At 45.8% G+C, this 14,812-nt stretch overlaps 1 protein-coding gene across 2 annotated transcripts; it reads left to right on the top strand.

The window, feature by feature from the left end:
• Positions 1 to 232: 232 nt before the first annotated feature.
• LRRC8E (leucine rich repeat containing 8 VRAC subunit E) lies at positions 233 to 11,546 on the top strand. 2 transcript variants are annotated; one of them, XM_053462180.1, is made up of 3 exons: positions 233 to 367; positions 8,450 to 8,604; positions 9,272 to 11,546. In XM_053462180.1, the coding sequence occupies exons 2-3, from the start codon at positions 8,467 to 8,469 to the stop codon at positions 11,525 to 11,527; spliced, it is 2,394 nt and encodes a 797-aa protein (XP_053318155.1). In that variant the 5' UTR covers positions 233 to 367; positions 8,450 to 8,466; the 3' UTR covers positions 11,528 to 11,546. The 2 variants fall into 2 exon arrangements, with proteins under 2 accessions (XP_053318155.1, XP_053318153.1); XM_053462178.1 differs by lacking the exon at positions 233 to 367 and adding an exon at positions 8,221 to 8,343.
• Positions 11,547 to 14,812: the final 3,266 nt, after the last annotated feature.

Raw genomic sequence — 14,812 nt, 5'->3', positions numbered from 1 at the left:
GAATCTAAGACGAGACCAAGAATCTATCCATTTATCCATCTATCTTATTATCTCAGTCTGTCTACCGTATGCATCGAGCGGGTGCCCTCCTCATCTGCCCTCCCACCCCACAGCTGCCTCCTCCACCTCCTCTAATGACACTTTATGGAGTTTGTTGGCGGCCCCTCCCTGCCTCTCTCGCCCGTCTCTTCACGCCTACCTCCCGCCCCCGGGCGTCCCTCCCACCTTCCTTCGAATCCAGACAAGCACCGGGACACCGGGGCCCCTTCCCTGCTCCGGACCCCAGGCAGCCCAGCTCACCGCCGGCGCCCCCCAGGATGGTAAACCCACCGCCGCGCTCACTGCCCGCCTGGAGCTGAACTCGGTGGTAAGTTGCCGGGACTGTCCCACACAGACACAGGAGTGCTGTTACCTTGTTTCCAAAACAGCTATTTTTTTCCATCCGTGAGAGGGGTTTTTGTGTGTTTTAACCGGTTTTACTGACTCGGCTCTGAGGAAAGTTTCTGCTTCCCGTGCAGTCTGCGTGGGGGTAATAATGTATGCAGTTACCCTGAACCGGGCGACTTACCTCATTCAGAACCGCAACTGAGCCCTCATTATACCCCAGCGCGCCCCCCCCGGGGTACTTTATTTATATTGTTTGAATGCTGTTTCCATGATGTGCCTGACATATACCGCTGTGTAGTACAATAGAGGAATTCTAACCCTAATGTGACACTGATGAGTGCCTTATTACCCCTCTAGCGTCTCATTACAGAGAGCCGCGTTACTATAATAACACGTTACAGGGGTAATAAGGCACTCAGGGGCCGGGTTACCGTAATAAGAAGTTTATTGGGCTAACCCAGTGCCTTATTACCCCTCTAACGTATTATTACAGTACCCCGGCTCCTAAGTGCCTTATTACCCCTCTAATGTATTATTCCAGTAACCTGGCCCCTGTGTGCCTTATTACCCCTGTAACATCTTACATATATCGGCGCAGGGCCGCGTCTCTACACATTAACGTGTAACGAGTGTTAGCGTGACTGTGCGTGTTTCAGGAGCTTCGTGGAGACCGGTTTCTGACTTTAGGTTCACAATTGACTTAGATACGTTATGTAAGAGAAAGTTACGCTGCTTTTAGCCATGCGATTCTCTAAACTGCATCCCCTTATCATATAGGACTAATGGGGTATATTGGCCTAGGGAGCCAGGTGCGGGTGTGGGGGGTTGGGGGCGGGGGGGATTCACTAAAATTTCCTATGTGCCCTGTGCTCTGCATCCAGCACGTGTTGGCGTACCCTGGCCCTCGGCGGTGGGCTAAGTCATGTAGGTCCGTGGGGACTGTCCTATGGCAGCACCCAAGATCTCTGGAGTGCCCCGTTACCATAGCAAAGACCCTTCTATATACCCCGTAGATCCCCTCCTGTATTTCACTATCATGAGGTTACATCAGGACTGGGCCTGAAATGATGAGACAGCCTGGCACTTTAAGGCCGGTGGCCTACTGATGATGTATATGCGTGGGGGGCCGCACGTATCCAGCGGCCGCTATGTTGTGATAAACCCTATAGGGGTCTATAGGTTGTGCTGCTAGCTGGTATAGGTAGTTACATTGTTACACATACCGCACTGCAGATATACCCTTTCTAATACACACTAACTGTCCCGCTACCCAGTCCCAAAGTAAATATTCTAGCTACAGGGGAAAAATTCCTCGTGGGCCACATCTGGTGGGCAGGCTGATTAAACCGCAGGGGTCTCTTTAGTCTCCGGCACATTCGTTAACCTGTGGAAGGATTAACGTGTGCCCCCCCCCCCTGCTCATCATGAGTTTACCTGGAGGAATTTGAATACTTATAATAGTATGCCTCCCAACTGACCCGCTGTGGGAGGGACAGTCCTGATTTTGTCCCGTTTTCCGGGACGGAGGTGGAGATCGGCGATCCTGATTGGCATCAGAGAAAAGCATCCTGCGCATGCACAGTAGTAGGAGTGACGCTCTACCTCCCCAGCCGCTCTGGAGGTTGGGGGTTTGTTATATGGATTGGATACTTTAGGTTGTTTTAGGCAAAGGGTTTACCAATTCTTGACAATAGGGGCTGCTGATGAGAAAGACCCCCAAAAAGCTAAAGACCTGGTACCGTTTAAGGATGATGGCTGCCTGATGCCGTGATGTCAGCCAGAGGGGGCCCCCCCCATTCCCCCGGTGAGGGGTGAGGATTTGGAGAGTAAAATTCCTTTACTGATCAGGGCCTCGTTCACAGTTGGATTGATAAGATCCTGCTCATTGATATCGCTTAACGTTAATCATTAAGCTGTTCGCCGCTTAGTGAATCTGCCCCTCGCCTTCGGAGACAATAGACTTACATGTGAATGCACGTCGGAACAAAGCCGCGTTGTGCTAATCCTCTTAACACCTCGTTCACGGCAAAAGCCTCCTGTGAAGGAAATGTACCCCTCTCATCCCTGAATGGCCACCTTTGATCAAGCAGGAGTCTGACGTTCGACAAACTACAGTGGAGAAAATCTGACGGCGCTATAAATAATATCAATAATATGTAATTTCATTAGGAGGGCCAGCAACATTCAGCCCGGGGGGGCTAATCCGGCAACGTAGCCCAAAGTACATTTAACTTGTACTTTAAAGAACAGGGAATGCTTGGAAACCACATAGAAGGAACACAGAAAGGAGCCATTAGTCCTTTCTTCCCAAAGCCCTTGTTACTCTACCCTGGTGGCTGTACGTGGAATTGCAAGTAAAACACAATAAGCTTTCATGCGATGGCTCGAGCTGTTGTTTCGGAGAAGCCCCGGGGGCTTTTGTGCCCCCCCCACCTGCCCCCATAGCCAGTCTGTCCTTGTTAAGTGCACTTGGAGAAACAAAGGCATTCTGAAAGGGACCGTGTCATGGCAAATGCCTGCCTGTAACTTGATATTGGAATCCATTCACATACCCCGCGTCCTTATCTGCACGTCGCGAGTCCTCAGAGCGCAGGAATCTCGGCACGTCTCTGCATCGCTTATTAACCGATGGCTTCTAAGGCCGGGTCCGTGCCATTTAAAGGGTTCCTGGCCGAACTATGTGGCTTAAACGGAAATAGTATTTTTATTAGTACTGCTGGGTAATTTGCATTACTGGGGCATTTTAGAAATGCTGGTTGAGCCACCTGTTCACAAGCAGGAGCAATCCGTGTCAAGGGGAAGGAGGCAGCCTATGTTACACAGACAATCAGGATTTGTGTTTAGAAGCCGCTCTGTTACTTCCGTTACCGTATACTGAATAAACTATATACCGGTAATTTAGGTTTGGAAAGGACCATGTAAAATATATATTAAATAAACCATTGCACGTTTCCACAGGGTCATGTGATGAGTCCCGATTGCACCCCCCCTCCCCCCGGGGTAGAAGTTGGGATATGTGTATGTATACAGCTGTGGACACTGGTCGTTGAAACAAAATTACCCCAATTTGAAACTTTTTGTGTTCTGCTAATATTAACAAAGAAAAGCTGTAGTCTGGGCCGCCTTTAACCCCTTAATGACAAAGCCTGTACATGTACGGGCTCAAAATGTATTGTTTTTAATGGGTTTAGGGACCGCCCATTGTCCTTAAGGGGTTAAGGTGTTGGTTGTCGTTGGCGGGTTCCAGCGGCGTTACTGAGGGTGATGAGAAGGGACATTCAGGAAACAAGAAGTTTTTATTTATGGTTATTTAAAAAAGTTTTGTAGCTCAAACTCGTGGGTCTTCATATCGCTGCATCGTAGTCACGTCACCAGTAATAGTTATTTCATGTCCTAGAACAAGCGGCTACTAAATACGGACCTAAAAGCCATGAAGATGATAGTTCTAAAGTCGCAAATTGAAAGATCCAACTTATGGGGTGCGATAAAACATCACTTCATTTTTGGGTCCCCCTCCCCCGCTGGTTAACTGTATCTATCGCAATTAAATATTCATGTTGCCTTTCAAACTCCTGTTAGCTCCGGGCGACCCGGTCACCAGATGTTTTACACGGTTTGCCCACCGTGCCTTCTATAGAATCAATTTGACTCTGGGTCTAATAGTTCCCTATATGTCCTATACAGAGCCCGTATGTACTATATAGCTGCGACGCACTCATTTACGTTAGAAAACCATTTGGTAATATCCGCCATGCTATGGTAGACACAATCTATACTTTTTTTTTTTTTACCAACTTTTTTCCCTGATTGATGGTTCTAGAACATTGTGTGAGCTTGTACGTTTTTCCGCCCCTGATTGCTGCGCATTTGGGTTAGGGGTTACAAGTACAAGCGCGTGCGGGGTATGAGACCAGTCTTTCTGTAATATTCCAGAACACTGCTACTCCGTTTGCTTCTGTCTGCCCGCGATGCTCAGTAAGACTCTTCCTTCTAGGCCTCTCCAGACATGCCGTGATGAATGGGAACGTGACATCACCCAAGGCCACACTTTGAGAACCGCTCCCTGCTTTACAGAGGGATCAGAAGGCGTCTGTCAGAAGAAAAGGTAACTATTTACTGGGCTGCCATTATTTCTTCTTAAAGGGCAACTGTCCTCTTCACCTTAAATAACCTCAAGTGCCAAATGCCTTGGAGGCTGTAGAACATTGAAGGCTGGACTGAAGAAAGAGCTCATGCCCAATTAGTTGGGTATCGCTTCGGGACGGCAGGAATACCAAATAAAGTGTGTAGTGGGTGATGACCTCATACTACCGGCTGTACTACCGTCACCTCGTCTTGTAAGAGATAACCATAGAGACCTGCCACATTTTACCTTTCATCCCCAGAGAAAGGGTTAAGTCTCCAATCTTTAGTTTGATTTTGACCCTCAGAAAGCTCTATGGTAATTTGCACCCATATGGCGCACAAAACCATCTAGACTTCGACGTAGGATATTAAATGGTGGTAGTCCTGTCCATCATCCTGTCCACCGCCATACTTCCATTACGGACTCCAGCTGTCTAAGTGTTCTCTAGATAAATGAGCTGTCTAACTCGGCAACTGAGGACCTCCAGTTACATTTCTGTCACCTCTGGGAGAAGCACCAGCTTGGAAAGCGTTGGATGTCTCCGCTCCTGGCGGATCTGCACGTTCCTGGAGCGTAGGTTGGCAGCGACCTCAGCTCATCTGCTCAAAAATAAAATCAAACCATCGAAACGCTATCTGGACGGTACGATCCTCCACTATGATGCGTTTCCCCCAGGGGTCCTCCGAAGTGGTTGTGGAGTAGTGTTTGTTCAGAAAACACAGCCCTTTGAAATAAGTGTTTTTCATGATAAGGTTTACGGCAATTTGAATGCACAAAACCCATCCAGTCCAGGAAAGCTTGTAAAGGGCATGCGATTTATTGTTTGCGGGTCATCGGTGGCTCAAGACTTCTCCATCACAGCAATTTGCAAAACCAAAACTAATGGAATTGAATAAGAATCCTTTAGTTACAATAATCAGCAATGAACGTCCTGGGTTAGTAAATGCGCTCTAATGTTACGTACTAAGAGCAGGCTTATTTAACCATTCTAACCGAGATACATGATGGATACAGATCACCTGTGGATAATGGTTTGTGCAGTTTTGGTATGTCAGGAGTAAGGATTCCCTGGAGTGTTTTTTTTTTCTGCAGTGGGTCAGAAATGTATGTTGAAGGGGCCACTTTCCATTGTTGACTTTCCATTGAGGGGAAAATACGTTAATACAGGGTTAATTTGGCAATAATGCAAATTCAGTCAGCAAACACACGTTCTGAGACACAGACATGCCAACGCAACTAGGAACTCGACGCTAACAGACACTCAGGCTAGCACACACACTAACACATACTCAGATACTCAAACCAAGACAACCAGACACACACAGGCTAACGTACCCAGACACATTTTCACACTAAAATACCCACATACACCCCCCCCCAGCACTCGCACTAACCTACCCAAAGACACAATTGCCCCGTTGCCCCTCCTGAATCCGTCAATAGTTTGAGTTGTGGTTACCGCCGCAGATGCCTCATTGTCCGCAGGCTGCGTTTGCCTTGGGGGCCACGTATTGTACACCCCTGGTCTAGAGTCAAGGTATTTTGTTCCTAGCAAGCGTCTGTATGGACACCTGCTATGGCTTCCCTTCAGCCCCTCCGCTCGTTGCCTTGCAGGGTGTTGGGATTTCTCACACTCTTGTGTCATTTTACGCACAGGCTTGTCTTGTTCCCATGGAGAAGCCTTCCATAGACTGTTCATTTACAGACGGCGTCTTGTCTTCACATGTTTATATACGTTCTAATGTCAAACCCAGGCCTGCCACGTTTCCTAGATATCAAATAAGCCTTTATAGTTTTATTTACCATTACATAACTTATGGTGGGTAAAGGTGATGGAAAACCCTTCCACTAAGATTAAGGGGGTAGTAGAAGTATTATTGAACAGCCATCTACAGACACCAGAAAAGCCAGATGGCTTGTTTTTCCCTCAGAAATCTCATGGTGCTGCCACAACCACAAGGGATTCTGGGTAGGCGTATGCAAATAAGGTCAACAATTATCACCTTTACCTCTATAACCACTTTATACATGGATCCCTGGAGAGTAATTGCCTGCTGTACAGGACAGCCTTTAGACAAAACTCGGGAAAGAGGTGCAATGCTGACGAGTCCCATTAAGGATGAAACAGCTGCCCATGAGCGGTGATCTGGCTACTGCACCTCCTACCCAAAAGCTGCTAAGGTTTAAAGGTTATGTTGGTTTTCTGGGACAGGATTGTCCACATTCATGTCTTGGGGTTTAGTTCCCCGCTGTCCTTTACTGATGATGCCTTCTTCATATAATGGACCCTATCGTCTTAATTGAGCTTATGGTCTCCATTCTCCATGCCTGTTGCGTTTCTTTGCACCAATAAGATTGCGGTTTAGATCAGGCACGGGTCATCGTTAAACTGTCCCATAACCCATAACATGATTGGTCAAAAAGACAGAGCCAATCGTAACAGGGCTGTGATTCGAATTCTTGTCGGTTTGCCTCGTTTCTCCTGCGTCTCGGCCGTGGTTTGTGTCGTTGCCACCTTGCGGACCAGCAATCGGCCATAGGCCGTAGCCTTTGACAGTCTCTGCGTGCTCTTATGTAATGTATGTGTAACAAAGTAACAGTGATGTTCTGATATATATATATATATATATATATATATATATATATATATATATATATATATGTATATGTATATAATATATATGCTGCTAAAGCTTTTATAACTTATATAATATTTTCTGTCATGGAGTTGGCTCTCTCATCCTCGCCCTCACAACCAACAAATAACGCTGCGCTGATAAATGGGACTCTGATAATTATACGTTACTTTAATCTGTAATCGCGATTAAGGATGTGGAAGTAATTTGTGTGATTTAGAGAAAGTAAACTCTATTAAAAGGATAGATCAATAGATTTATGTGCTAGGCCTGATCTCGTCCAGGCGTCCATATGGTGTTTGTTTCCCAGAGCTCAGTATCTGTAGGGGAAGCTGTATACAGGCGCGGATCTCCACTCCCTTACACTCCGCACCTATAGGCCTGCTTAAAGAAGATCTCAGACTGGCATGAAGCGGCAGCTGCAGCCTCCCTGTACTCACTGCCTGCCGTCTGTCTGTATCCAGCTGCGGAAGCCGTCTGCGTGGGTGTTCTCTCCATAACCGGGAACTCTCCAGGAGTGACTCAGAGCCTCGGGATCACCTTCCTCTTTCTCAGGGCAGGGGAGCCGTGTGACCACACCCACTTCCTGCCCATGCCCCCCCACTAAGTGTTGTCTGGGGCAGGCCCCACCTCTATGTGCAGCTAGGCCTGCCCCCACGCAAAGCCCCACCCAGAACGGGGCGAGCTCTGGTTAGCCTATGCTGGGAACGTATGTTTTATATCCTATGGGGAACGTATGATTGTATATGAAGCGCTCCACGTTGTCAATCCCTTCGCGTTTTTGGTGCAGCCGGAATAAGAGTGCCTTAGTGTAATGGCGGAGCCGCCTAGTGTAAGGCTAGCAATGTACATCTCAGCATGACTGACGTAACATAAATGTAAAAATACGCATTATTGTTAATACAAACGCAGATGAGGTCAGACACGGAACATCAGCGCTCCAGTAACTTATGTATACAAAGGATCTGATTACAATCGATAGATCTCACTGAGCCTAGAACGGTAATTGTTTTTTAACCTATTATCCGCCATAGTATGTGTTCTCATGGTTCTCATGGTGCAAGTTGTATGCGTGTGTGTGTATGGGAGATAAGGGCATGTCCAAGTATACAAATGATAACATTTTCGCACTATATGTACTATTTAAAAGCAAACAAAGCCATAAGTGGACTACCCGGAGGCCTCGGATCTGGGGTAAAAGAATCAAACTGGCCCGTGGGGTGTTTGACCGAGGGCAAGGCGGTGACAGGGAGGACATAGCTGTTATAGCCGCTGACTATTGATTCTCTGTCTCTTTCAGCTCTCCTCCGTGCCAGAATGATTCCCGTAGCCGAGTTCAAGCAATTCACCGAGCAGCAGCCGGCTTTCAAAGTCCTCAAGCCCTGGTGGGATGTCCTGGCGGAATATATCACGTTTGCCATGCTCATGATTGGGGTCTTTGGATGCACCCTGCAGGTAAGCACTCCATATTCTCCTTCCTCTCCGTGTTCTCGCTCCATTTAGTTCCCGAGAGCTAAAAGAAACCCAGGCCCTAGCGGGGTTAACTCTTGCTTCTAGCAGCGAATGCTTTGGAAAAACGCACATCAGGATCTACTTAATGAGGAAGAGAGAAATTGCTATAAAACTCCACTTAAGAGGTTGTGTAATCACTTCCTTGGAGAAGAAGCTAAAAATTAGCATTCTTAGTGGAGCTTACTGATAAATTCCCCCATAGTGTGTGTATCTTGTGCATGAATAACAAACTAGTAGGAGTATAGAATTTTACCGCAGATAAAACTAAAAAAAGACTGATGAATAGAGTGTATTAGATACATGGATCAGCATCCTAGCAGAAGTGGTGGAAGCTAAAACGGTGAGGTCTTTTTTTTTTTTCCTACCTGTCTGATATATGGGATGGATGGCCTTTTTTTTTTTCTATCGGTTTCATGTGTAGCTCTCCATGTAATGCACAAGCAGCACCATAGCTAAGATAGATGTCTATGGCTGGCTTGTGATCGGAGGAGCTCTAAGGAACTTATGACAACCTACCTACATGAAGGTGTTTTTAGTTATTTCCAGTTCAGAGTTTGTTTTCTCAAAATGCCCAGCCTAAAATGTGTTGTTTCCATTTACCCCTTTGTAGATAACTCAGGACAAGATTATCTGCCTCCCGAACCATACCTCGGCTGATGAAGTGTCCCAAATCTCATGCAAAGAGTTCACTCAAACTACTCCGTACGCTAAAGAAAATGACTCTCTATCTCCAACCCCCACTGTAAGCTCCTCTCGGGAGATGACGGGTCTGCGGAACAATCTGGATCTTCAGCAGTACAGCTTCATCAACCAAATGTGCTACGAGACGGCGCTCCACTGGTACGCAAAGTATTTTCCGTACCTCGTGGTCATTCACACCCTCATCTTCATGATCTGTGGCAACTTTTGGTTCAAATTTCCAGGCACCAGCTCCAAGATCGAACACTTCATCTCCATCCTAGGCAAGTGCTTTGACTCTCCATGGACAACTCGAGCCTTATCGGAGGTGTCGGGAGAGCACCCTCAAGGGAAAAAAGCAGAAGAAGAGCTCGCCAAGCCCAACTTTGAAGAAAACAGCCCCGTGACCACAGGACTTCCAGTCCCGGAAAAAATTGTGGCTGAGAGTTCTGCAGCTGGTGTCCTGGACAAGAAAGAGGGGGAGCAGGCAAAGGCATTGTTTGAGAAAGTGAAAAAGTTTCGCCATCATGTGGAAGAAGGTGACATTCTCTATTCTATGTACATGCGACAGACCATGCTAAAAGTCTTCAAATTCGTGCTCATTATTGTTTACAATGCCGCCTTAGTAGGGCAGATTCACTTTATTGTCCCCTGTAGTATCCGCACGGAGGAAATGACGGGCTACAACAGTTTCTGCTGCAATCATACAAAAGCTCATCTCTTCTCTAAACTGGCGTTTAGTTATTTGTGCTTCCTGGGTGTTTATGGATTGACGTGCGTCTACACCCTCTACTGGCTATTTAGGCGCCCGCTAAAGGAGTATTCGTTCCGGTCTGTGAGAGAAGAGACTGGGATAAGCGATATCCCAGACGTTAAGAATGACTTTGCGTTCGTTCTTCATTTGGTGGATCAGTATGACTCTCTCTACTCCAAGAGATTTGCAGTCTTCCTCTCTGAGGTCAGCGAGAGCAGGCTGAGGCAACTTAACTTGAACCATGAATGGCCAGCAGAGAAGCTGAGGCAGAAGCTTCAGCAAACATCAGATGGAAAGATGGAGTTGCACCTCTTCAAGCTATCAGGCTTGCCTGACACAGTCTTCGAGGTGACTGAAACAGAGTCTCTCAAGCTGGAGATGCTCACTGAGGCAGTCATTCCTCCTTTAGTCACCAAACTAGTTCGGCTAGAAGAACTGAGCCTTTACAACTGCTCAGCGAAAGTACAGCATGCCTCCCTGGTGTATCTCAGAGACAACCTTCGAGTCCTTCAGATCAAGTTTGATGATGTCAAAGAGATACCACTCTGGGTCTTTAGTCTCCGAGCGTTAGAGGAGCTCCACTTGTTTGGGTGCCTTTCCCAGGACTTATCGAAAACTGCCACCCTGGAAAGCTTGAAGGAACTGAAGAGTCTTAAAGTGCTGACAATCAAAAGCAACCTCTCTAAGGTGCCCCAAACCATCACAGAGGTGGCCAGCCACCTGCAGAAGCTTAGCATACACAACGATGGCACAAAGCTTTTAACACACACCGCACTGAAAAGGCTCTCAATACTCAAAGAACTAGAACTGATTCGTTGTGATTTAGAGAGAATCCCGCATGCCGTCTTCAGCCTCAACAACTTACAAACTTTGGACCTGAAAGAAAACAGCCTGCACACCATCGAGGAGATAATAAGTTTGCAGCATTGTCGGAAACTTACCGTCCTACGGCTGTGGTACAACCAAATTGCCTACATCCCCGAACACATCCGGAAACTGAAGAGTCTGGAAGAGCTGTGTTTGAATCGCAACAAGATTCTAGTGTTGCCCCCTCAGCTTTTCTTGTGTACTAAGCTTAGACATCTTGACCTGTCCTACAATGAAATCAGGGAGTTGCCTCCTGAGGTTGGGGTCTTACAGCTTCTTCAGTACCTTTCATTGACTGGCAACTTTCTGGAAGATCTCCCCAATGAGCTGTTCTTCTGCCAGAGGCTGAAAACTCTCAAGTTGGGACAAAACAGGCTGGCAAGCCTTTCTCCCAAGATTGGGTCTCTCTCGGCCCTAGTTAGACTGGAGCTGAAGGGCAACACATTAGACTTTTTGCCCCCGGAATTAGGAAACTGTGTTGGGCTAAAGAAATCTGGCTTATTGGTAGAAGACTTGTTGTTTGATGCTCTCCCCTCCGATGTCCGAGGAAAACTGGGAGAGGAATAAAAGTGCAAAGAAAAAAAAAGAGGGTGCTGTTGGAGAAGAATTATAAAAAGCTTATTATGAAAGGGTATCAAAAACTAAATGAGGGGATAGAAGTAGAATAAGGAAACGAGCGAAGATAGAAAGTTGACACTAGCCATTAGCATGAAAGTGAATGGCAATAGATAGAGACAGTATCCTACAGGCTTTCTTCTACTGTTAGATTGCTGGGAACACACTTTTCTAGGGCCTGTATAGAAAATTCCTACCTCTAGGACGGGCTCATAGTTGGATACGGTCACTTTCAGTAACCATAACAGGTGTGTAAACCCTCAAAGGACGCCATTCTTTTTTTTTAGTGAATATCTAGTAGACAACTGGTGTTTCTTTAAGGCCAATGCACAAAAGGCCATCTCCCAGTGCTGACCTGAGACACTCGTACTGACGACATAATATGGGACCCAAAACAAGTTTGACTCACCCCAGCCCAGAAGAGAATAGGCTAAACAGCATGTGTTTTTATAAAGTGCGGTGGACGTATCACTGGATAGCTACTGCCTAAACTTGAACGCTCCGTTACCCAGGGCAACTCTCACAGAATGGTCTTGATGTACTTTTTATTTTATTTTTTTTTAAGTAAATTATTTAACGAAACAATAAAACATTTTAATAAATGTCTGTGTGTTGGGGGCATTTACTGAGAAACATCTGTGTGTGGGGCAGGCGTGAAGCTGGTTGGACTGGATGCTGAATCGTTTGAGGCAGTAACACGGACCTTCACTTACTGCCAGAAGTCATGGGATCTTCATACAACTTTGGAACGAGACAGTCAAGGAAGAACCAGACACAACCAGCTGTACTGTTGTGAGCCTTAAAGGGTTACTCACCCCATTTTTGTTACTAGTAAGCAATTCTAATTAGGTTTCATACATATAGCGCCTTTTTCCTTAGTTATGCTTTTAGACTACTGCTTATTAGTTGTTTATGTGTTCTCGCTTTGTTGTCATAGCTCAATCCACTAGACAAGCACCATGACTCCTTTATCGTACAATAGACAATAGAATGACTCAGTCTTCATCACCCACTCAGACTAATATGTTTATGGAGGAACGGAAATCCATAGCATTCAAATAAAGAATCCGTAACCAAAATATGACTGACAACAATGGCAGATTTCCAGGTTTGCGGATAAAGACCACACAATTCTAATGCTGCTTAGTAGGGAACCTTCACATAAGGTCTAAAAAATTGGTTTTATTTACCGTGGCAGCCAATGAAACGATCCGAGCGACAGGTACAGTTCATTGGCTGGTACGGTGATAAGATCACATTTCAAACTTTGCAGCGGAATGCCTTGCAGGGTCGGTAAAATCGAGACACGTCCCGTCTGTAGTAACAGCAGAATGGTTTGCGGAAGCTACGGTGTGAATGCTGAAATGATATGGTTAGTACAAGGGAAGCGGAGCATGGAGGTGAGCGCAGGAGCTGTGCGTGTGGCCGGGGTTTTAGGGAGGACGCATGTACGCCTCTGTAATTGAAGGAAAAAAAAAATCCGGCGTCTGTAATTACATTGGCCTGGATTAAATGAGTCACGAATGTGTCACAGAGGCTGGAAGACTGATGACCATAACAACTACTTCTACAAAAACTTCTACTTGGAAGAAACCATGCTGGGATGTAGCGACACCTTGTGGTTTGTGCAAGAAGTACAGAAATGCTGCAATTTCAATATCCATTTTCATTATAATACATGTATATAGTGCCAGCAGATACCATAGCGCTGTTACAATAAGGGGAGCAAACAATAATAAACTGGTACAAAAGGAGAAGAGGGTCCTGTTCTCGTGAGCTTACAATATAGACGGTGTTTCAAGGGGAAGTGAATCAGTAGGAGAGGACGGCTAACGTGGATGAGTTGATCGGGTCTGAATGGTCTGGAGAGGTTGTTGATATCTATGGCTAAAAGTGATTTTTGTTGAGTACTGTATTTATTAACGGCAGGTCACAGAGATTCTAATAAATGTGTTTATTATGAGAACCCTGAAATGACCCGTTCTCTGACACTGGGACGTTTATAAAGACATGGAACGAGACACATGGTGTTCAAATGCAAAATGGAGGTGAAGATATTTGTCCACACTATTTAACTATTAATTAAACTATAACTCACTATTGACCCATTTTGTATTAAGAGGAGTCAAGCACAAAAAGCTTTTACTCATTCGAGTAAGTGGGGCATGCCTTAATAAAAACAGCAGCCTTGTGCCTATCCCAGAACACTCAGACGGTTTTATGATTCTCAGCAGCGTATTACAGCTTCTCTACGTGTGCTTACCCATTAAATATCACTGACTTAAATGCCATTAATAAGAATCCCCACTATATTATTGAAAACATCCCAGTGGTATATATTCAAGTGAGGCAAGGAGTTATTCAGTATGGATACTTTTCTTTTTGTTAAATACAGTGTATACTTTCTGTTCCTTTCTATGCAACTTGTTACAGAGGAAAGAATCGTCGCACATGAGCAAGTAGTGAGGCGTTAATATTGGCGAGTCCTATATGATTTTGATGGCTGAATCACTGGGACTGCGCTGGCTTTAACCCACTATGACTCTCCTGCAATCTAAATCCCTCTCTGGACATCATCGCCTCATTAATTGAATGTCACAGAACCCTCAACATTTATGCCTCAGACAGGTGCTTTTAAAGAGCATTTGCTGGGTGTGCACCGATTCCATGCTTTGCTCTATGTACATACTGGTCATTTCAGCAGCACTCCAAAACCAGAATCTATGTTCTTCTTAGAGCGTGCTTCCCATTTTCTTCATCTTGTGTGAATAGCGCGAAATAAATACCATTTAAACATACAGTAAGAATGTAATAAGCTTGTTTTGTGGTACACAGATGCAACATAATGCTTGGCAGCACGTTAACACGTACCAGTGGGCACCAGCACCGGCCAAAAGTTGAAAAAAGCCTCCCGCATCCAGCCTGAATATGAGAGGTCATATGTTACATTTGATACTAATGCGGTGTGTGGCCAGCTGTAGCCAGCCAGTGGCTGCATCCCGCGGCATGTGGAGTGGTAGATTAGGTTAGTATGGAGCAATGACCGCCAGCGGCCCACCAGATTGCCAGTCCGTGCATGCCAGAGAGTTACTGCAGAAAGCCCACTTTTTTTTTTTGCCTGCGTCCACACTAACTCCTGTAGGAGCAACGACAAGTACAAAAGTGGGCAAAAACTGGTTTCCTGAAACAACACAATCACTCATTCCAACTAATTGCATCATCTGTTTTACAGCTCAT

The sequence above is a fragment of the Spea bombifrons genome, chromosome 4, assembly GCF_027358695.1.
Source record: "Spea bombifrons isolate aSpeBom1 chromosome 4, aSpeBom1.2.pri, whole genome shotgun sequence".
Classification (NCBI taxonomy): Eukaryota; Metazoa; Chordata; class Amphibia; order Anura; family Pelobatidae; genus Spea; species Spea bombifrons.
This window is presented reverse-complemented; position numbering and strand designations above follow the sequence as displayed.